This window comes from Coturnix japonica, chromosome 12, assembly GCF_001577835.2.
Source record: "Coturnix japonica isolate 7356 chromosome 12, Coturnix japonica 2.1, whole genome shotgun sequence".
In the NCBI taxonomy this organism is placed as follows: domain Eukaryota; kingdom Metazoa; phylum Chordata; class Aves; order Galliformes; family Phasianidae; genus Coturnix; species Coturnix japonica.
The window spans coordinates 4858863-4882424 of NC_029527.1; the positions used below are offsets into that span (position 1 = coordinate 4858863).

The following is a 23562-nucleotide window of genomic DNA, read 5'->3' on the forward strand; positions in this document are numbered from 1 at the left end:
CACAACTACTTTTTTTTTTCTAAAAAACACTGAATTCTCATAATTATTTTTTAATAAAAGAGGAAGCTGACAGTCTAAAAATCAATATGGATGAAAATCAAAAGGTGGGAAGAGAACAGCTAAAAATTAGAACTCACAGGTGAGAAATCAGCTCTGAAAGAGAAAGACAGTCCCATGTGCATAGCAGGGCCACAGAACTGCATTGTATCCTTCAGTTTGACACACATTTTCTTATTAATCAAGAAAACACAGCACGTAATGCAAGAAAATGAAAGGCAAGTACATTTCTTCAATGCCAATTTCAGAGAAATACTTTGTTTGATACCTTTGAAGGAATAAAACCCTACATAAATTACTGAGAACTCTTTTTATTTTTTTAAAGATACTATTTAGCACAATGAGATTACTTGTCACATCAGCTATTTTTCATAACTAATGCAGACAAACACACACAAAAAATGTATTTCCTTCCTTAGTTTACATAATCACGCACCTTTTGCTTCCTTGGGAAAGAATTGCTCATTTGTTTTTCACCTTCTGCATACTTGGGCATGGCTGCATCATGATTTAACAACCAAATCAGTCAGCTATGAAATCTTTTTTGGTGCCACTGACATACAGGAAGCATGAAAGATCCAGAAGGCCTGGCAATTAGCAATCACTCTGAAGCAATTACTCCTTCCAGTGACTTTTCCAGGCCACAAGATCTGCTGAGCTAGCTAATAACAGCAGTAGAACTCATCATCTGTAACCACCCTGCTGACCTGTCTCAACAGATCATGCACCAGGAAGTGTCAAAACCACTTGTGTCTGCTCCAGCAATTCCAGGTGTACCACGTGTTACTCAAAAGCCACTCGCTTTTTTTGTGAGGACCTGAAAGGCACAACAGTATCCCAAACATGCTTCCAACTGATCCAAGGCAACACTTGCAGAATCACGTTATGCTTCCACATCCTTCTAAGTTAAGTGGAAAATCAATGGACAGAAGAAGCTATGCCCCAAATACTTTTTTTTTTTTTTTTACAAGAAATTCTGTATGGAGGGCTGGGCAGAAAAAGTACATGTCAAGTTTCTCTGTGTCAAGCCTACATAGGCTTCTCTATTTTCTAAGGTAGCAGCTCTCTGACTGAGGGTACCAACATGCAGAATGAACAGTACTAAGGTGGTTGGGACACAGAGCCACATTACTGTCAAATGACCTAGAACACAATCCAAATCTTGCAGAAGAACAAGGAGTTACCTGAATGAGGCAAAGGGAATTTGTACCGGCTCAGAACTGCTGTGGCTGTGACACACTGGTTCAGTGGACAGCACCAGAAACCTTGATTTACCATATTGTTGAATTAATGGCTTTGATTGAAATTGATGCCCTGCTGAAATCTCAGCAGAGACAATCCATTCTGTCAGTGTGAAGCAGGTACTGACCAACCCAACAGTCTTCTTCAGTTTGCTTACACAGCATGAAAAAACACAACCACAGTCCCAACCATGGCACACATTCTTCACCTTCACTTACCTCTTTCAGTTCCTGTGCAACAGAATTAAGGCGTTCATTTTCAGACTGGGTATTGGCAAGGACATTTCTGAGCTGCTTCAGTTCTGTCTGCAGCTCCATAACCTTCTTCATGTAGTACTCTTCCTTGGTAGCTGATTCCTGAATCAAGGTCTCCTCCCTGCTCTCTCCATCTGCTGCTACCTTCTTGTGATTGGTATGGGCCTGCCCAAAAGCCTAGGACAATAAGAAAAGTCTTCTGTTAGTTAAAGTAGACCTTGCATAAATAGCTTCCTTTTTAAATAGCTGGAACTATTTACCCCATGTTTCTCTAATGTAAGACAATGCAACTTTTTCCCCTACACTCTCCTCTTCTAGGATTAGACACTTAAATGCTATCAAGTGCCTAACACAGAGCTCTGGAAAGTAACATGCAGCACCCAAACAATAGTTTTTGATGGATCTTCACAAAAACTCTTGTAGGAGGGAACAACCATCTACAGAGTTAATGTCTTTCAGCAAAGACAGTGCTGAGATGACCAAAAACTTCCACATGCGTGTATTCCATATAGTTAGGTCAGATTCAATTCTACAAAGAATGAACCACTGACAGCAGCCTGTTCCTTTCCTCAGGCAGGGAGCACATCTACCCCTTCTGATGCAGCTACAGCAAAGAAACCTACCACCATCCTCAATTGCTCACCACTGGAGATGACCACCCCCTCAAACCTGCTAACACATTGGTTTCAGTCAGAAGTGAGCCAGGCTAGCAGACTGCTGTGTAACCAGGTTAAGCTAACCTGGGTCAGCATGGATGAAGTAGGTCAGCATGTGCTCACCCCACCAGCTCTGCTCGCTGCTCTCAGAGCTTTTATCCCTAGCAGTGTGCCAGCAAAGGGACTTAGAGGTGGGTCCCTATCCCCAAGAGGCATACGGAGCCTTCAGGCATCACATCATCTTTCAAGATGTCCATACAGGAGGTTTTCATGGCCACCATTAGCACCAGGCATTGAGCCAGGTCAAGGACAGATCGGCATCTCCTAAAAGTCCTTGTTAGTCACGTATTACGTTTTCAGTTAATCATATTTTGCTAGCTCTTCAGAAATACACTGTCAACACACCTAAAAAATCTGCTTTGAACAGAAGCAGATTTCAGCACTTCATTACTTCCGTGTATTAGACCAGACGCATTAATGGTAATTACTGCACAGTCCAAAGCTGAAACAGATGATCAACTATGCTGGCTCAGCCTATGGTTACAGATACCTATATGCTGCTCCTATCAGATAGAATTTTATTTCAGGTAAGCAAATCAGAGTAACAGGAGACAAATACCCACCGAAGAAATTGTATAGTCAGATTCACTGAGATGACCCAAGGGAAATTAAAAAGCGTCACATTTCAGACAGAAAGTAAAGCACCATCTGTGCAAGTCCTTGTCAAATGAGTTTCAGCAAAGCAGCTTAAAAGCCTAATACCTAAGATCCCCATAAATGTTAAAGGGATAGCAGAAACATACAGTCTCCTCTTCAAACACGCTATCATTTTTCCATAAAGAATTAATGTGCGTTTTCTATGGACATACACTTATTTCAAACCTATGAGATGGAGAAGGGGACTCTGGGCATCCATTTGCCCGATGAAACGGCATCATTATCTTGTGGGTGGAGTGCCACAGCAGAGCACAGTGCAGGTTCAGGGTGCTCAAGGCACATCTGATCAGCTAGACGATACAGATAGAGCATGATTCAATCAAGTAACTTTGCAGTTCCTCTAGAGGAGACAAATTCTTCAGAATAATGACCAGTTTACAACTCTGGATGCAGATGCTGAGCCTTGGGTCTCTCCAACAGCCGTAGAGGATTTCGTCATTACATAAAGCCACTGCTGCCAGTGACTATTTAAACACGGAAACTGGCACAACAGATGAGATTTTTATTTAATCCAATATCCTGTCTCCTATAAAGGCTCATGCCAGATGCTTCAGAGAAAGGTGCAAGAAACCCCATAAGCTCACAGAGTTGGAGATTGCCTTAAGCCTTGAAGCAGAAGATTTAATGGAAGTTTGATATAACTATTAACATTTAGTTATGTTTGTAAAACGTGTTTTTATGCACTGTTGGTTCCTCACATCCTACAGCAGTAAGCTCTGTATATTAAATCATACTCTAACAAGGCATTGTCTAACTTGTCATTGCCAAGTTTGTCATGCTGCAGTAAAAGAGAACTTGTGGGCTGCTGTTATTCCTGCACAAGGCAGCTGTCACGCAGGAAGCCTGTACTGTCACGTTGCACAAATTAGCAGACACCTTTGTTACAGCTGGGGCCAGCAGCCTGGAACAACTCTATCTACATAGATTTATAACGGAACAACTCCAAACAACCACCCTCTTAACCATGCTTCATTATCTCTCCCGTATGTACTTCCAAACAACCCAACACATTCATTTTACCAGCCATTTTCATAATTGTAACAGCCTGGGCGGAACAGGAAATTTAACCTTAACAAAATTGTCCAAAATTACAGGGCAATGCAATTACCTCCCATGGTTACAGTCCCGGTCTGCTTAAAATCAAGCCATTAAAAGGCAAACTGACTTAGCTGATATGCATGAAGCCTATAAACCTTCACATACCCAGAGGTCCTGCATATGCACAGCTCCTTTTGCTTTGTTTTATGATGATAGAAAACAAACAAAGATAGTTCCTGTCTCTTTACCAGACTTTTGTAAGCCCTCTCCAGGCATTGGATGCATCTATATGCAGCCTCTGCAGGCCCTGCACTTCATCTGTACCCATCTTCATCTAGCACACATGTCCAGGCACATGCTGAACAAGTATGGGAAAAAGAAAGCCTCAGAGCTGCTTAAAACAGATGTACTGCCAAGGGAAGAGTCACTGAAAAACCCCTGGAGATGTTACAAGGGAACAAACAGCAGAAGCAACACCTCCCTCAGTGAAAGTGATGGGGAGTTTCCTGCATCTAAGTGAGCACTCGAGAAGACTGAATAAACAACAGAGATATCACAGTGAAGGAGGTTTGTGAGATAAACTGCACGCATTTATGTGTCATCATTGGTGTACTGAAGTATACTGAAACACTGCCAAGATTAAAAAACAAAGAAAAAGAAAGAAAAAAGCTTTTAAAATAAATGGTTGGAAGGATTAAGAAAAAAGGAGGAAAACATTAATGGGGCTCATGGCTCCGTCATACAAATCAGCATCTGGACAGTATGTGTCATCCCTGTAACACGTGCAATTTGACTTCTTCAGACAAAGAAGTCCTTCTTCACATGTTTAACAAGCCAAAGAACTTGAATAAACAACTCAATGCACAATGCAGAAAATACATTTAGCTAATATAGTTTTTTAAAGCTTTGAGGGCTTTGTCCAGAATTTTCTTCTTCATCCACAGGAGGAAAGAGGAGAGAGGCTCCTGCGAGCAGGACAGTAACACGTGTTACACTGAACAATACTTTCAGAGAAGTCATCCAGGTTTGACAACTACATAGAGATATAATGTTGAAACAAAGTATACTTTTCAGCTCACTGAATCCAGCTGTGAGAAGAACTGGCTGCTACTGGGATTCTGCATGTCAGAGTGCAACAATGAGAGTAAGCAAGAAACCATGTTACAGTACCGTAAGACTAACAACTGCCATCCAGCTCATCTTCTATCTGCCTACCCATCACAGTCCCGGGTAGAACCTTGAAGCTTTGCCTACAGGGACATCTTGTTGCTGAAGTAAATACAAGTTATATTCTTAAGCCTTTTTGGAATAGACAAAGTTTCACCCCAGGCTTTTACTGAGAGCCGCACCTTTCCGTGCTGACTTACAGTACAGCTGCATGGGAGCAAGACCACCCAACACACACAGCCCAGGCACCCCATGAGGATGGGTCAGGTGCTGCCTGTTCCACTGTTGGTTTTCAGAAGGAAAAGAAAATACAAAACCCAAGTCATTTCATCATTCACACCATCCAGCACCTGCAAGCTCCAGCTCGCTTCAGAGATGACAAAACTCTTTGAAAATGCTATTATTGCAGTTTTCAAAATTACACACTTTAGAGACTTAATTTCCCCCACCACAGAGCACATAAATCCAAAGGTGCCCAACCTCACTTTGTTCCCAGAACTCCTCAGTACAAACCCTTTTCTTTGTTCTGTTGGTTATTTCACTATCTGGAGGGATCAGATTGTTTTACTCACATAAATACAAAGCCAGGACTGCCGACACAGCTGTGTGCTCTCTGGTTATCACAGGTTTCCAGCCAATATTAATGTTTGGTATATAAGCTTCAGGTAAGATCCATAGCATACAAGTAATAACTCTCCTGCATACACTGCCTGCTTTTGATATTGAATTTTGAAGATGGTCACAGGGCACAGAATCTGGTCACCATGGTACAAATACCAACAAGATACTGGCCAGAAACATGCTGGACTAACCAGGGCACAGACCTGATTCATTGGGGCAATGCTTTGTTAGACAGAAGGAACAGATGAACTTTCACAGCTCTCACACCACATACTACCACCGCACAGCTAGATGTGAGAAATGCTTTAATCAAGCACCTACCATTCTGTAACAGCACTGTGATGACAGCTGTAGCAGATATGGCACTGTCTGCATGGCAATCTCCTGCTCGGTTCCCTCTCCCCCCAGCCTCACTCTAACTTTGGGCTTTGAAGGACTTTCACCTGTATGGCACATCTCTGCCTTCTGAAGCACAGACCGCAGCATTTCTGAAGAGTCGTGTATAAACCCATTTGCAATCTGAGTTCCAGCCTGGCTCACAAATTCATTCTGAAGAGCATTTCTCATCAGGAAAGCCAGGTCAAAAACAAGCTAGAATTTCATTTGCAAGCACTTTGCAAAGAGCACCAAGTAATACTGACATTTGCCTCCCCCAAACTGGAAATCCTGTGTTTTCAAATTCTGCTCCTAGAAGTTTCATTTTAATTCTCAATATCTATCTCATCAACATTAAACTAATCAGGATGTGTTAATACAAATCAGAAGAATAATTAGCACTAAAAGCCACTCCAATTTTTGTTCCATGTTTCTGCACTGTCAGCTTCTGGATTTAATTGCAAAATCTTAGCGCCAATTCAGCATATCATTTTTCTTCTAATCAGATTCAGAATAAAAGATGCTTTCACACAGTTTCAACGAGCACTGCACATTTTTTGTAATAACAAATTCATTATAACCATAACAATCTGAATGATAGCAAAGTGTAAAAACAGTGCCCTAAAGAGGTTTAAATGTCTTCACTCCTCTGGTGCAATGTATTCACATACTCTCATTTTAGATTTTCATATATGCATTCTTCAGTTAATAGACCAGCACCAGACCAACAGCTTCACACCAGTGTCCTCTAATGAAGGTGCCAGACATGTAACATGCCAAATTCCATGATGACACAAGTGCTTTCGTGTGCTCCCATCCCACAAACACAGCACGCTGGGAGTACAACCCAACCCTGCACTCCCACTGATTCAGTCCCTCTCGGTGCTTTCCTTCTCCATCTCCTCCTCCCACCACCTCATCCACACAAGTGCTCTGTTCTCCCAGCTGTACCAAGGCAGCTGGTACGCAGCAGCTGAGCCTCCTGCCCTAGTGCTGTACGAGCAACTGTGGTGTGGGCAGCGCAGCCAATGCACAACACTGCTCACCCTCATGCACCAGGCAACCCGCAGCCTGTCCACGGCACCATGGCATGTCTGACACTGCGGTAATGTCACAGTGCAAAACAAACCCTACTGAGGGAAGCAAAAAAAAGAAAGGGATGTGTATTTCTTACAATGGAGCTCTTTCACCTGGCTGGTGGCAGCATTAGCACCACAGAGGGAACAGATGTCCTTTGAGATACAGAGGCTGTAGGGCAGAGGAGAAGAGGGCAGTGCAGCTTCCCTGCCCCAAAACCCACAGCCAAATAGCACCAGAGGCTGCCCACCATGCAGCCAAGCAGCAGGCTCCTGATCCTTCTGCCCACTGGGTCAGCAGGCAGCCCTCAGCATCACCAGACACACAGCAGAAGTAGCAAGGTGCAGCAGGAAGAAATGCCAAGTGCCTGAGAAGATCTCAGTGCTCTTTCTCAAAGATTAGAGGGACATTCCATAGATGATTTAGAGGGTTTTCTTTTTTTAAAATGTTAAAAACAGACTGAAGCCTATATTTAGAATACCCTGCTTTGGTGCACTGCTGCTAGGATGAAAAGCATTGATGACAAAAGCCTAATTTAGCCTGTCAGCTTAGTTAAGCCAGACACTTGCAGAGTTCTGAGGGCTAAATCAACAGTTAAGCAGCAGATCTGCTGCACTGGACACAGCTGGAAAGGGGCTGTATAGCAACCTCATCACCCTTAATATATATTCTATTTATATGATCCACAAAATAAACGAACAAATAAATAAGTTTGAGGATAAAACAAGCCCATAAAAGGCAGTGAAAATCGCTCAGAGCAATTTAGGACACACTCCATTGAAAACCATCAGTATTTGACTTCTTTTGTTCAAACATAAACGTTCTTCTGTGATTCAGTGCAGGATCCCCCTGAGGTGTGAATCAAGGGGTCTAAACATGCCAAAGGAATTGCTCAAGCAGAGTTTGGCTTCAGGTGTGGAAACTGCTGAAGCAGCTAAGATCCTATTTGCTTCCAAAGTGAATTCATGTGAAAAGGTGTTACCATGACATCCCCTGAGTCAGGAGATTTAGACATGCTCACAAGACCCAGCACGAGGAGTATCAGCAGCATTAGTTCCTCCTCACAGCCCTCCTTCTCCTCCCTACCATCACAGATGGCAGCTCAGGCGTGGCAGGGAGCTGCTCCCAGCCCATCCTTGTGGCAAGACCTGCAGCCTCAGCACCGAGTCAGCCCAGGAATTCCTCTCACCCATTTCAGTATAACCCTCCTGGTTCCTCATTCAGCAATAAGGCTTGGAGCAGAACACACAAGCAAACAACAGAACGGTACAGTCAGGTCCACCTTAATGAGTAAAGGCAAAAATTACACAGCAAGAGCTGGCAGAAACAAAGAAGACCTGGTATTTTCATAGAATGTGCATTCCCAGTTACAGAAATCCCAGCTGACAGCTACCTGGAGAAACAAACAAAAAGAATAACCACAGTGTGGGACTACAGCAAAAAACAGTGTGATAATTTCTCTTGGGGGGGAAAGCAAGGAAGGAAAGCATAAACAGACTGCTTTGACATGCAAGAAGTGTAAGAGTTAGATACCTTAGGCCTAGAACATTATCATTGAGGTAACAATAGGCAGACTTCAGACAAACCAGGCACAATCGCCCTTGCAAGCACTGCTGCACTCAGGAGGCTTCATCACAAACGTAGGAACACATGTGACCTGCCTTGCACCACAAATGCCTGCAAATGGGTCAGGCTGTCATGCATAATTCATAGTAGCTTCCCCATGACTTGTTTAGAATAAACCAGACACTGGTAGGCAATCGCTCCACGCTATTAAGAAGCATTAAAAATGGTCACCAATTAGTGGCTCTGTGTCTTTCTGTGCGTTACTTTTACCCAAGAGCTGCGATAGATTGTATTCAGAGCTACACTGAAATGTAAGTAACGAAACACATTTATCAGAAAAAGCTTTTGGATTTCATACAAAGCAAGAGACCTCGGGAGTGTTAAGTGTCTCTGACACAGCAGAGGGAAAAAATAACCACAGCTCGTATTAACAAATCCATGCGGGACTTAGGTTCTATTTCCTGAGTGAAGAACTGCATGGCCAACGTTTGGATATGACTGCAGAAGCACTTGTGTGCTTTCATATCACATCTGAGCAGACAGAAGAGCAAGTAAAGGGCAAGAGGAGGATAAGAAGGGGAAAGGAAGGGAAGGAAAAGTCAATCTTCTGTTACATCAGTCGTCTTCAGAAGATCTGAATATATTTGAAATCTGTCACTTACAATTCAGGCTTGGGGCTAAGGTGTCTGCACAGATACGTGCATATATAAATATATATGTATAGACACATGATATATGTGCATACATATATATGTGTATGTGTGTACACACACACACAAGTAACAGTAACATAAGAAACAAGGTGTGAGTGCCTTGCCGATAGTCTGCAGCCGACATGGCCAAGCACACATTTTCCTCCTTTAACCTTTTTGTAATAGGACACAAGTGTCCCTCATGCTCATTTCTGCTCAAGTGAAGCCTACATGGGCCTGTGAGCCTCTCCTCAGGGCACTGAGCCACCTCAGCCGTGTGTTTCTCCTCAGTCCTGGGCTGCACATCCAGCAATGCAGTACCAAAATGTCAGGCAACGAAGGGCACCCTTTAATAAATGCCACGCTGCCCTTTTTTCTGCAGTGACATGCTGCTAGATGAAGCTAATTGAATTCAAAAGATGAGCTAACAGGAGGCATTAACCCTTGCTTTCACTCACTCAGCACTGTGCACACCATCAAGGCACGCTGTGGAAGAGACAGGAAACAGGCATGTGTATTCTTCCAAGGGACATGTTAAAAAGAAGGGGAATTAACTGAAAACTCCTTGAAGAGCAGCAAAGCGGGCACAGATGGGAGAAGGGTGATCTAAGAGACAGCTTAGCTGGAAATAATCCCTTGCCTTTCTCAGCAGTTTGAAGAGCAGTGACGTGTGCATGCCATAGGAGAGCAGCATTACGTTCAGCCTGTCGCTATGCACACCACAGGGATGCTTGGTTTGCAGCTTGAAAGCATTCTAGTGGTTGTACTCCAGCTCTTTGTCTGATGTAAATCACGCAGCATTTGCAGAAGATCCCCTTCTAAAGGAATATCATTAGATGCTCCTTCTATAAGGGCTTTGTCCACCAAAAATCATATAAAGCTCAAGCCATCAATATGTTTGTCTTTCATTTCTTTTCCCATTTAAAATGGATAAACATCGTAAGACCAAAATCATCAAGGCATTTCTCCTCAGTTGCTCTTTACAGTAACCCAGTTCAGGGCTCTGTATCAAACACAAATCCTACCCTTCTATACATGCAATGAAACTTGTAGGCGGCCTCTCCCACTGGGGTCCAGTGAGCCGCTAGCCTTGCCCACACACATTGCTGCCCTCTGACTTCCAAGCAGAGAAGCTGAAGAGCTGGGAGTTACAAGCTAGAGGCAGTGAGTCACAGGGCACTTCATTCATTACTGTGTCCACCAGCAGGGAGGGAATGACCCCACCACAGCACCCTGCCATGAAAATGTGAATGGCAAAAGACTTTCATTACACAGCTGGTGCTACAGATCAGCACACGTGTCTTTCCAAAATACAATCTCTATTACTTGTGCACACCCAACTACTGACATCAAAACGCATTTACTGACAGTGTGGAACATTTCCTCAGCTCTGCTCCAGAGATGGACGTTCCCTCCTCCCTCTCCATGGGGATCAGCAGGGCAGCACTCCCACCATGAACCACATCAGAACCTCCACCACCATTAAAGCCACCCAGCAAGAAGCCACCTCTGAAGCCTGCCCGCAACAAGCAACCAGCAGCTGCCCCCTGCTTCTCAGCAATAGGATTGGGAACCCAGCCAAGAGTTTTTATTTCTTTTGAGAAAAATTACCATAATTGTAGTGGGGAAGAAAAATTAGAAGGTCCCAAATGCTTTTTGCTGAGCTTAAATCACAGGGTTGTGAGGAGCGGGTATGCGCTTCCTTTTAAACAAATCAAAGGAGAGCATGGGGCAGGTAGAAGTGTGAAGGGCAGTAATACGTAAATCCTCCTTTCAAGAGGATTTCAGGCCTGATGGGCAAAGGGGAAAAAGAAAAAAAAAAACAAAGCCAAAAAGCTGTATCTCTCTATCCTGAGGCATTTTTCTTCCCTCTGCATTATAAAAGACCAACCAGCCACTGGTCCCATCTGCTTCAAGCAGACATCTGCACTTAAGGACCACAAGTCAAGACCAGGCCCAAAACAAAGAAAGATGTTGCTATGGATGAAGATGCACAAGATAAGGAGTTAATGCTACCTACCATCAACACCATTATTAGTCTGAGAGAAGTAAAAGACTGTGGGTTTCCACACATGAGCACAAAGGGTGCCATTCACTGGGGGCATCAAAGCACTGTTGTAATTCAGTCTTTCTAAAAGTCACACTGGAAGATTTTCTATTAAGTCCTATGGAATACTTTCCTTGTACAGGCCACAACAAAATGTCAGCCTGATGCTGTTAAACAGGTCACAGCGTCTACAGCTTCCCCTGTGTATCAATCAAGAAGTGACAGCAAGTAGATTATGAAAACCAACATCCTGTTAGACTGTCACTCTTCTGCAGGAACTCAAGAGCTGAGCAAATGTTAGGACACAAATCTCAAACAACAGTGCAGAAACACAATGTAGGTATCACCTACAATGAAATAATGACTAAAAATACATATATACATAAAAACATCAGTCATTTGTAAATACCATGTTAATTCTCTCTCACAAACTTTAAGTAGTTACTAAAGCCCATTAAGAGCCCTGAGAAAATATGAGATGAATATCCAAAGGGTGTAACGTACAACAGAAATCTGAGGGAAAGCTTAGCCCTTCTTTATAACGTTGAGTTTTAAGTAAAAAGCTGACAACATCATACTGAAATTACACACTTCATAAAGGACAATGGAAGGCTTATAAACACATGCCTGACCCTTTGTTATGAACATACTGGACAGATTCATGGAAGACTTTCAAATAAGTGCTATTAAGGTTACCAACTGCTGCTCAGCAAGGCCCTGCAAATTGAGTAGATGCGTTACAGAGGTACCACTGCTCATGGTATTGCATTCCTTGTCTTTTCCTTCAGCCCACAAACACAACTTGTCATTAAGATTAGTATTAATTCTACACCACAAGGAACGTTTCTCTTCCTCGCATGCACCTTTTCACTCTTATGTTTAGCCTTAAGTATCCCACCATTATACTATTCCCACAGTCAAGCTTTTATTACCACTAAAAACTTCTGCAAGGAAATCAAACACATTTAGAACCTCTCAGCAACTGCATTTAATCTTTAAATTTAGGAGGCGTTATCCTTGTACAACGCAGCAAGAAGACGCATTACATACTTCACATACACTAAAATGAAAATAATTATTCACATATTCACATCTGAAAAACAAGCAAGCCATCTTTTTTCTATATTTGGACACCTGCTCCCCATCTGATTCTCCCCACTGCTCCACAAGTTTAGGAGCAGCCCTACTCTCCCACACCCAAATATCCACAGGAGTCTAATGCAAACCTTCAGGAAGTCAGTAGGAGATTCACAAACACCAATTTGCCATTGATCTGGGACCTGTGGGGAAGTCAGAAGGCTTTTCAAAACAATTCATTTCCTATCACACACCACACACTGTCACCAAACACATCTTCCAAGAGGTGATGCAATAGGTGTGCTCCAGTAAGAGCAGTCTAGTCTTTGACTTGACTTCAATTTTGTTAAAATGTTTTATTGGTTCTTTGATTTAAACTCAATAAATATATAAATAATTCTGGATAGTCTTCTTAGAGAAAGCTGTGGTTTAAGTTTGTAGACTTGAGAGCATGGAGGAGGAATAGCTCTTCTGGAGCATCACAGCAGCACAAACTTGCAGCAGAGCTCACTTCTTGCTAGATATCTGCCAACAAAGAGACTGTAACTGTGAGGAGATCAAGTGGTATTGCAGAAATTCTGAGTATCCAACAAAGCTATTCCCATAAATGCTTGCAGAATCCCTCAATGTGATGGATTTACATAACAATAAGATCTCACTCACACTAGAAAGATTTTATTAAGTATGAACACAACCTGCTTACATAACCAGAGCTTAATTGCAGAGTGCTATGAGGTCAATGGAGAATCTAAGTCAGCATAGAGGGAACTGCTCCCCAGCTCAGCACCCTGTTCCAAGAAGTCAAACAAGACCTCTCACCTTCTCTGTCTCAACCCAGCACCATTATTGTTATTATTGTTTTAACAGGGAGTAGGTCTGGGCATTTAAAGATGAGCAGATGCAGCTTTCACTCACTCTTTAATTATTGGTAACTCAAGTACTATCCACACTCACTAAGTTCAGAGCCAAAGCTGTGCTCCACTCCCTTCAGTACCAAGGTTTATACATACACACACATACATACACACATGACATAAACATACACACACAAACAGTAGTTGATTTGAATCATCATCTCATTGTATGAGAAACCCTCCTGACTAAACAGTGCTTTCCTGCTGAATGGGCACCACCCACTCAAAACACAACAAGAGGAAATCAAGCACATCCTGCAAAGCATATATAATGTAAAGCCTGTTACCCTGCTGAGTGCTGAATTGGCTGGTGGCTTCCTCTGATGTGGCAGTAAGAGCTGCCGTGGTGAACAAACCCTGGCCCACAGTGTCACAAACAGGTATCTGTGAGCTGCCAGCACCAGAATGAACCATGAAGTGCTTTGAAGGCAAGGGGAGAAGGGGAAGAAAGTCTCAGATATAAAACACCTAAGCATGCTTTTTAGGCACACTTATAAAGCACATTTTTCATCACCAAAGTAGCAAAAGAGAGACCAATAACTACAGTAAGAGCAAATGTTAAGATTAGCTGTGCTCGTGTGAACTTGGCTGCCCATTCACCTTACACACAAAGAGCTTTATAAGAAGCTAACCTACTGCACAATTTTTCAGTGGTCTTCAATCATCGTGACACACAAAACAGCCTAAGGCATATATCCAGATCTACATTTAGCAGCTACTGCTAGACTACAAAAGTGGATTTTCTATTTTAGTGGACTTTTTAATAAAACTGCTTACATCTGAATTACAGGTTTCTACTTCGAGTCTGACAAAGGCCAACTGAATTTCATCCACCTACAGTTACAAGATCTTTTGTGCCCTGCTAGTGCAATAATTAAAGCAATCTCCCTGTGAGTCTCTTGATCGCACTGAACAACTTTTGCTTGCAGCCTCGCTGCAGGCTTCACACCGAGCTCCAGCATATTCAGTTACCATTGCCCATTATGGTTGTGTATTGTTTAAAAATAAAAGACACAAGCACATTTAGGTCTTTATTTGAAGCTTCAAATTAAAAAGTAAGGAGTAAAGGTAAGCAGAAAAAACAAACAAACAGCTTCTTTCTCCTAACACAATTGCCATCATCAGGCAGTAGAGAGCAATGGCACGATGGACATGGCACAAATGGCCCGGTCAGTGGTGTGTGGCACTCCAGCCTAAGAACTCAGCTCACCCTGTGCTGCTGCAGCTGCAGGGATGGCTGCCTGGGCACTGACACAGTGCTCTGATGTCTGGCTGCTACTGATCGCAGTGCCAGAAACAACAAACTTTTTCCATAATGAAAACAAGAGGGTACGTATGTATTTTAGTCTGCACAACTCCACAAGATGCGTTCTGCAGCAAACAGCAAGATTAGGAAAGAGGAACTACAAAGTTCGGAAGGAAGCAAAGCACCAGTGCATCACTTAGAACCACAAGCAAACAGGAAGCAAAGGTTTCCTTTGCAGCTCCTCGCACCAGGCAGCCATGCAGGCAGAGAGGAAGCGGCAGCCTCACATGACATTTTGAATGCACAGCCACTATCTGCACAGCCACTGCCACAGCTCTCACTGCAGATGTAAGCACTGAATGCCTGCCAAAGAAGTAACGTACTTGGAGAAAGAGCACGAGATTTTGCTAAAACGCTGTGGCACAAAGACAGGCTGCACACAACGCACACTGCAGCCATTGCAGACCCAGCCCATCCATGCAGACCTGCTCCAAGCTCTGCTCTCCAATACCCAAGGAGTCTGCACCTCAGCCCAGTCATCCCGTGACACTGCTCTGTATGCAATACAGAGACACCCAGCCACGCTGTGTGCAGACCTCACACTGTCATTCAGGAGGAATCCCTGATAAGGATCCAACACTCTGCACTGACTGAGGAAGTGACTCAATTCTGTTGTCACACAGTAAGACAACCAACCAACCACAGCTCATACCACTGCCCTTGGCTGATTAGCATTTGGCTTTTCATTTATTACAAACAACTGCAGTTCTCTAAGAGTTCTACAGAACAGAAGATATTAACATATGGCTTATATCAGCATTAACACAAGCCCACTCTAATTTCCCTACCACCAAGGCTTCAGCACCTGGACATGTCAGGGCATCAAAAAGCAATACTAAATTCAACACTAAGCCAGAACAAAAGGCATCCATAACATTAACCACCTTAGCCTTTGCAAACAAAACTTGATGTCATTTTAAAAGCATGGCTAGTCTGCTTTCATTCTTTTTGAAGGCTTAATGGATGTTAAAGCCACACATTAACCAGCCCTGCCACAGTATGAGAAAAAGGCATTTTTCCTCTGCTTACAGAATAACTCCAGAATGTCTCCGGAGCACTTTAAAGACCTTTGTAGTTAACTATTGACAAACTCCATTCTTGCCAACTCCACAATAATTGCTTGCTCAAAAACACAACCTAAGAACTTGTTCCCACTATCTGCACTGAATTTTGCATTGAGGGCTTACGTTCTGCTTTCATTTACAGAAACATAAGTGGAAGACACTCAAGATTTAGACCAATAAACATAAACATAGGGTAAACAATACCAGAAAAGACACCTAGCCTCCAGGCACATGAAATACAGCTTCCATATTTGTATCATAGAAATAAACAAGTACTTGGTGCTTCTGAAATCCTTCCCAGATTCACAAACGTGCCACGCTGGTAATGCCTTCTTGCCACTTCTTTGGGTCATCGCTAGTTTCAGTAAAACAACTTAAATACATCCAGGAAGCCTCAATAGAAATGCTTTTTTTTCCCCATAGTCAGTCCTGAAAACCAAAATTCATTAAAGATGTTCTTCATTCTTCAGCTTTTAGTGATTTTAATAAAGTTCATGTGCTCTTTATGAAAAATTACCACTTGCAGGCTGCAAAGGCAGAATCCTGTGACTACGAACTACAGATCTCCATTAGAAGTATTCATTCTTTAGTGTTTACCAACCATTCTTCTTCCTATGTTTAAAACACTGAGCACACATGAGGACTCTCCAAATAACTTAAATCACGTTGCTTTACAGAATCTTGAGGTTCCTTTAGCCAGTAATTTTTCTTAACTCTGCATTTTATGTGGCCTTGGGAACACTCAATGCATCAATTATGCCCAACATGCACAGCTTTTCCAGATAAAGCTTTATTCTAACACACGCACACACAACAACTTTGCCATTGGTAATACAAAGGAACCTCCCCTAGCACAAAGCTGGCAGCAGAAACAAAGCTGAAGCAATGTGAAGTCATCTGCCACAGACAATGTCCAGCCTGTGCTCCGTACACAGGAAGCCTGTGACAGGAGCCTGTGCTGACCACAATGAGATCAGCAACCAAATATAGCCCAGAAGACAGCCTCACACTGCTGTACGTCCTCCTGCCTGACAGTACAACAGAATGGCATGGACCCAAATGGATTGGTTTAAGGAATTTCAGCTTATTGTTATCTTATGTATCCTGCCTGAGCTACAAGGGAATGGTTGCTGGAAAGAAACAGGTTAGAGTAAGGATAACACAGGTGAGCAGTCAGAGAAGCGATAAGCTGGACTGCAAAATACAACACAGACAGGTGCAGCATGCACAAAAAGGAAGATTTAATTAGTTTGTATTGCATTTCTATTTATGAACATAACTGCAGCAGAAATTACCTCCTGCAAAGGAAATGACAAACACACAAAGCTTTTCCACATCAGTCCTGCAGTCTTAAGCCTCTAAGCAGAAAAAAGGTGACAAATTAGCATGGAAACAATAAGAAAATAAACTAAAAGCAATTAACTCATTGAAATTCCATGACAGAGGCCACACAGTCTTGATTATAGGAGGAATGAAATAGTGCATGCTAGTACAAAGTCAACCAGTGCTACAATTAATTACCCCTGGCAACCACTTTCTGGATCTCCATGTTTGCGGAGGAGGGCACATCTCCCTCAGGTTCAGTTCCATAAACACAAAAAACCAGAATTGACTTAGTAAACTTTGGCTGAAAATGATGGTCTTTGCTCAAATTGCACTGCATGCCATAACTAAAACTGATGAGAAAAAACAGATCCCATTTCTCAGAACAATTCATCTATTTCTCAACCAAATAAGAGAAGGTAGCAGAGCAGATCTACTATTTTTTTAGGTACTTCATCCTTCACACACAATATGTCATTGGACAAAAATCCACCTTCTCAATGACTTCAAGTTTTCTTATTTGTTTTTAAATAAAAGGCAGAGCACTGACACATCATGGAGTCAGCGCTGTTCATGCATTTACATGTTCAAGTCGCAACATTTACTCGCCATATTCTCTCCATAAGGACACATTGCAGATTTGTCCTCACACAAGTGAATGCCAGATCATGCTTCTAAGATTGAGCACATCTTCCATCGGATGGGCTTCTATGTCAAACAAATGCCACTGGGATTGGAAAGGATGACATCGCTGTTTCCACTCTTGGCAAAACAGTGGGACTTTCATTGCTCAAAGCTGACAGCAGCTGGCCATGGGAATGTGATTTAAGGACAGGCATGAATTCACGTGCTCCAGTCCACACGTTTAAATGCCCCGAATTACAGCCTGGTTTCAGCAGATCATGGAAGCACAGGACTAAATGGTAAACCTCTCTTATAACAAGCAATGCACAGTCTAGACTTCCACCTGAAAGCAACTGCTGCTCTACGGAAACTGAAACCTGTTCAGGTACTTCATGATTTTTAAAAACAGCTGTTTCGAATACAGAGTTTTCATGCAGAAGTGTCTCAGTTCCACCACGACTGATCTAAACTTTGCCCAGATAAGAAGAAAATGAGTTTCATGACTTGCAAGGCAGACCTGCCAAGAGAAACCAGAGGCTCCTTGCAGAGCCACTGTACCACAGCAAGGCCCAGCCTCAGCAATCAGCTCACATGCAGACTGGAAGTAACGTGAGAAACCTGAAGATGACCTGTTAACATGGTCTATTCCTGACCTTAGAAAAAAAAAAATTCAGAGGAAGAGTTATTTAAAAACAGAACAAAACCTTTTCAGGAAGACAGCCAGTAGCATGCCCTTGTATGCGATTCAGAAGCAAGCAACAGCAGTGTCAAAACAGCTTTCCTTCAGACCACAGCTTAGATGTGCACAGCCACAGGTTACTGAAGATCGACCATCGCTATCTGAAACAAGTAACTCAAATGATAACAAACAGAAAGCTAGAATTGCCAAACCCTTCCAAAACTGTTCAGAAGACATGCAGTGCATGCAAAGAGCTATTTAACCAGTTAGAAATTAACACAGATCACTACAGCAAGTTCCAGAAGAGTGTTTTGACAACTCCTGCCTTGGAAATCCTAAGCCCAGCTCTGAAACCTGAAATGACACTGGTAACAATGAATGCAAGAAGCAAGAAAGGTGTTGAAGCAGCATGATGGATTTACGCACATTAAACAGAAATGAAACAACAACCAAAACCAGCCCTGCACAGGAAAGAAGGGGATCAAGCTCTTGCAATCTGTTCGAGATTATCTATGATAAAGAAACTTGAATAATCTGCATTGCCATTTCATTCCAAAGGTCCAGACATTCTGAAGTTAGAAAAAAGTAAATTAAGTCCATAAGTTTTGGAGTCTTTGAAAGCAGATCACAGCCCCAGCTCCTGAAACAGCTGGCAGAAGGCATCTATTCAAAGCTAAATCCAAACAAAAACAAATTGTATTCCACAAAAGAATTAATTCCCAGCTAAAGAGACCAAGAATTCACACATATATTTAGTGAACTGATTTCCCACCCCTCCTCCAGGCAACTTCAAAAATAATTACATGCTTTCCATCAGTTCAGAAGATAAGAATCCCATTTTTGCTGCCCTACTCCGTGGGTAATGGTCTCCAACCATACGTTTAGGTTGGAAGTGTTATCCATGAAGATTCAGTGAGATTATACATCCCCTTTGTAAAGGTGTGCAGAACTCTGTGGTTTGCATGGCAGAAAGGAAGTACAGCCAAGGTGATAAATAAAAATCCTGACCACAAATAGATGATTGCTTGTTAAACAATACAAGCCAGAACTGTATACACAATAACTCCAATAAAGGTGGAAACGATTACATTCATACTCTCTCTTTTTAAATAGGACTAAAGAAAGGATGGTGAAATATTGTTTACAAATAAGAAGGGAGCGTTTTCCTTCCTCTGAATGAATCTAATTTCAGTTTCTTGACCTCTGAGCTCATCAGACCCTAATTTCAGCAGGACAGGAGACTGCAGGGCTGCAGAGCAGCAGGAAGCACAGAGGGATGTTTACATTCCTAAGCAGTGCTCTCATTGACTTCTATACCCACAAAAAAGAAGCAAATGTCATTGTCAACTTCCAAAAACGTGTGCAACTTCATTTTGGCAACAAAACCACACATTCACAAGCAAACTTATGATTGCAGCTTGCACTATTGACATCCATTTGCCTAAAGGACTCATAAAAGCCCAGTGTTAGCTAGTGTTCAGAAGGAAGCCTCCTCCTTCCCTGAGGGTGAAATCGGTTGCATATCATGTTTATTAATCCAGATCAGCAATCCCTAAAGAGAGGTCAAAAGTTAACCCCCCTGCCCACCTCTTTATGCTGTAGTGGCTGTGTCATGTCAAGTATCAGTAACTTAAGCAACAGTTTGATGCAGTTGTCCTGTTTTAAAACAAACAAAAAAAATCCAGCCACTCTGCCAGGACTGTTTTCTTCACCATATGTTTATGCAATGCACACAATTGCAGGAAAAGTCTTTTCCCAGCCGTCCCACAACGGGAGCACAGATAATAGACTCCAGGGAGCAAAAACTTCTTCCAAGTTTCAAACAGAGCCTGACAAGGAGCTTGTAAACAATTCCACTACCTCTCCATGCGCTTCATGGGAGATTTCTGCATAGAACTTACACAGGCAGACAGACTGAAAAGTTTGTGAGCTCCCTCAGTGAACAAAGTACCCAGCCCATTGTTACACTGCCGGTTGGACAGCGGCCCAAACAATAAGCTGTTTTTAGAAAACCGGGGATTCATCCTCTTATGTGGCATGAGGGAGGGATTTAGCCTTAATTTAGCACCATTTAGAAAAGATTACCCTTTAATTACAATAGGAGTTGGCAGCCATAGGCAGCCATGAAGAGCCCTGATCCTGCAGTGCTTTGGGTGCACAGTGGCAGTGAGGTGGAAGCAGCCATGCTGCCGTGTCCCCCTGCAGCTGCAGCCTGCTCCATGGTCAGCAGAGGCCAAGGAAAGACACAAACCTTGCATTCATCAGTGTGCAAATCAGGAAGAGCCTGTGGTGTTGAGGGGCAGAAAAGCTGCTACAATGCACAGGGAGGAGCCATGGCCCTGGCTCAAATGTAAAGAAATCTGAAGGCTGATACCAGTGCTGGCTCAGCACAGAGCTCTTACTAGTCAGGAAGAGATCACAAGTAGGACATACTGATTTCTTCCACTTTGGTATCAGCCTCAACAGATAAGCAGGAATCAGCTCTCCAGGCTATTCCCTGGGTACAGCAGTGAGCAGCAGGCTTCAGGCCAAGTTTTTGGGCAGCTGCACAGCATGTTGGAGGTGCAGGATTGCCAGATCTCAGCCAAGATCCAGTAGCTAAGAGCCACTCAGGAGCCTGTTACAAATACCAACTAAATTAGAGCAAATCTAGTTCTCTTCCAGAACAGGGTCCAGGAAAATTTAGATCTTTCTTAAACAGATTTTGCTGCAGCAGAGAGGCCTGGCTTACATCTGTGCTCAACATCAAGGGCACAAAGAAACTAGAGTCAGAAGAAAAGACAGAAGCCACTGGCTATGAGTACATGTGTGCCTTCAGGTACAAACTGGCAGACAATAGTCCTTGCCCTCTTTGCGTGGTAATTGCTTTCAACATCTTAGCTTGAGCTGGTCTCCAAGGTAAAGATTAAAAAGCACAGCCTCCAGGAGACCTGCAATAACAGTCCTTAAGAATATCACACATTAACCAAATGTATTCAGAACTTAAGTCTTTACATAGCGCAAGGAAATCACCCCAGCTGGGACAAGAAACAGTGCAGTCTGGAACTCAGCAGCATGTGAAACTAGGCAAGTGTAGCTCTTGTTGTTGCTGTTTGTTTGTTTTGTTTGTTCTTCAATGAGAGAGTTTTTTGCAGTTCCATATTCTGAGTACTTGTGTAATATTATCTAGCTGAACACACGACTGCAAAGTACCACATTCCTGGCATGCTGATAAAGTTCATCACTCCTATCTCGAATGAGAAGCAGTTCCTTAAGCTCTGGTGCGATGGCCTGGATGCCAAATTGCTGCCAACGGTTGAATGAAAGCATCTAACAGCATTTAAGATGCAATGTGCTAAGAGACGTGTTATGTGCAGCTGGAGAGTGGGCCTGGAAGGAAACCAGACCCCAGATATGCCATACATATTTAATGCAGCCCCACACCATAGGCGAAAACACTGAGACGTTTACATTACCATGGGGTGCAGTACACTACACCGCTGTGTTCAGCTTCATGTCGTGTTGCAGCACATCTCCATTCACTTGTGCCCCACTCTGGTCACATAAAGGTGCATCTGTTCTACAGAATACTTTCCCAATTCTAGGAAAGCAAGAAAGAGTTGGTAATAAAAAGCATGACAGGACTGAAGAAACTTTTAAAGCTATGTTCTTCAGCCACTGCTTTTGGGTTCTCTTTCTGCTTTTCAGAAGGAAACACACGGGTCTTCCTAAGGGCTCAATAAATAAACAGCAAGCTACTTACCCCATTATTATTACTCTTCCGTGCATTCACTGCCACTGCTGCTCTGCTTTTTATTCTCAAATGCAACAGCAGGTACGTCTTTACAGGACCAATGGGTTAAGCACAATTAATTCAAAAACAAATCACCATCTAAACACAGTATCAAGAGAAGCAGAGCCTTATTTTGCCCCCAGTGACATACAGGGGTAGACCAGTTGTATTTTTTACACCTACAAGGAAGAATTCTCTGCCTATCCATCCAAGAGCTTATTTCACATTGGTAGCTGTAAGTTGAAAAGGAATGCTTTATTTGCTGCATTAGAGATGAAAACTGGTTTCAGGCATACGAAGATCTCCAAGACAAAGAGGTCAAGAAAGGGAGTAACAGGTATTCCAGCTGTCCCCAGAGATACTATTCCTCAAATGCAGCTTTCTCATTATTATGGCTTTCTGCACTCTGGGAATTCCACATCACTAGCTCACTAAGTCTAATGGGAAGCCACTATAATTGCACTCTGTTGCAATACCAGTTCCCAAGGCAGAATCATGACTGATTTTACAATAAGACAAGTTAATCCAGTCCTGTACACTGGAGAACACCCATGTGCACATAGACTCCAAACACTGGTCTGTCCTTGACGGCTCCAGCCATCTCTTAGAAGTAAAAGATGGTGTTAGAGCCTCACTGAGCTAAAATATAATGGAACAAAGCTCAGATGTGGACAAGCTTTACATCATGTGGAGGCTGTACCTCCTTGTACATCAGCGCCTACCAAGGATTAAGGCCACATTTTTCATACAAAGCCTAATGCTGTGTGCAGCAGCACAGAGCTAACACATGACTAACACAGCATGGTACTATATAACAAATAAAGAAGCCCAGGGCAAGAGAAATACTTCCATCAAATTCATCATTTTCTATGGAGATGACCCTGTCACAATGGCAGCAGGACAAGAAAATACATTCCTTATGAAGCACTCATAGAGATGCAGTGTCAACCTTCATACTATTTTGAGACTATTGAGAGTAAATACAGGACAGGCCTGTTCTGACAGCAAGGGTACACACAGCTCCCATGATGAAGATGAGATACAGTAGACAACTGGGCTAATAAACACTCTTTGAGGCTGGCTCTCAGTTCTCAGAGCAAAAACCTTAAAGCCAAACAGATGCCCCACAGAGGCTTTGCCGGCCCTGAAAGCCTCCCCAGATGAGCTGAACTCCAAGAGACGTTCCCCAGCTGCAGTCCCACATGCCAGGAGTATGAGAGGAATGAATGCCTTACTATGTTCACTGCAAAGAGTAACAATGGGAAGGTCAGAGGGAACATCAGACCAATTTTGA

At 42.8% G+C, this 23562-nt stretch overlaps 1 protein-coding gene across 2 annotated transcripts in view; it reads right to left on the reverse strand.

Moving 5' to 3' along the window:
* The window catches only part of BICD2 (BICD cargo adaptor 2), a 58739-nt gene that overhangs the window by 22264 nt on the left and 12913 nt on the right, over positions 1–23562 (reverse strand). For both annotated transcript variants that reach the window (XM_015875270.2, XM_015875268.1), the window contains exon 2: positions 1518–1730. In XM_015875270.2, coding sequence (XP_015730756.1) covers positions 1518–1730 — 213 coding nt within the window. The remainder of the gene's footprint in view (positions 1–1517; positions 1731–23562) is intronic.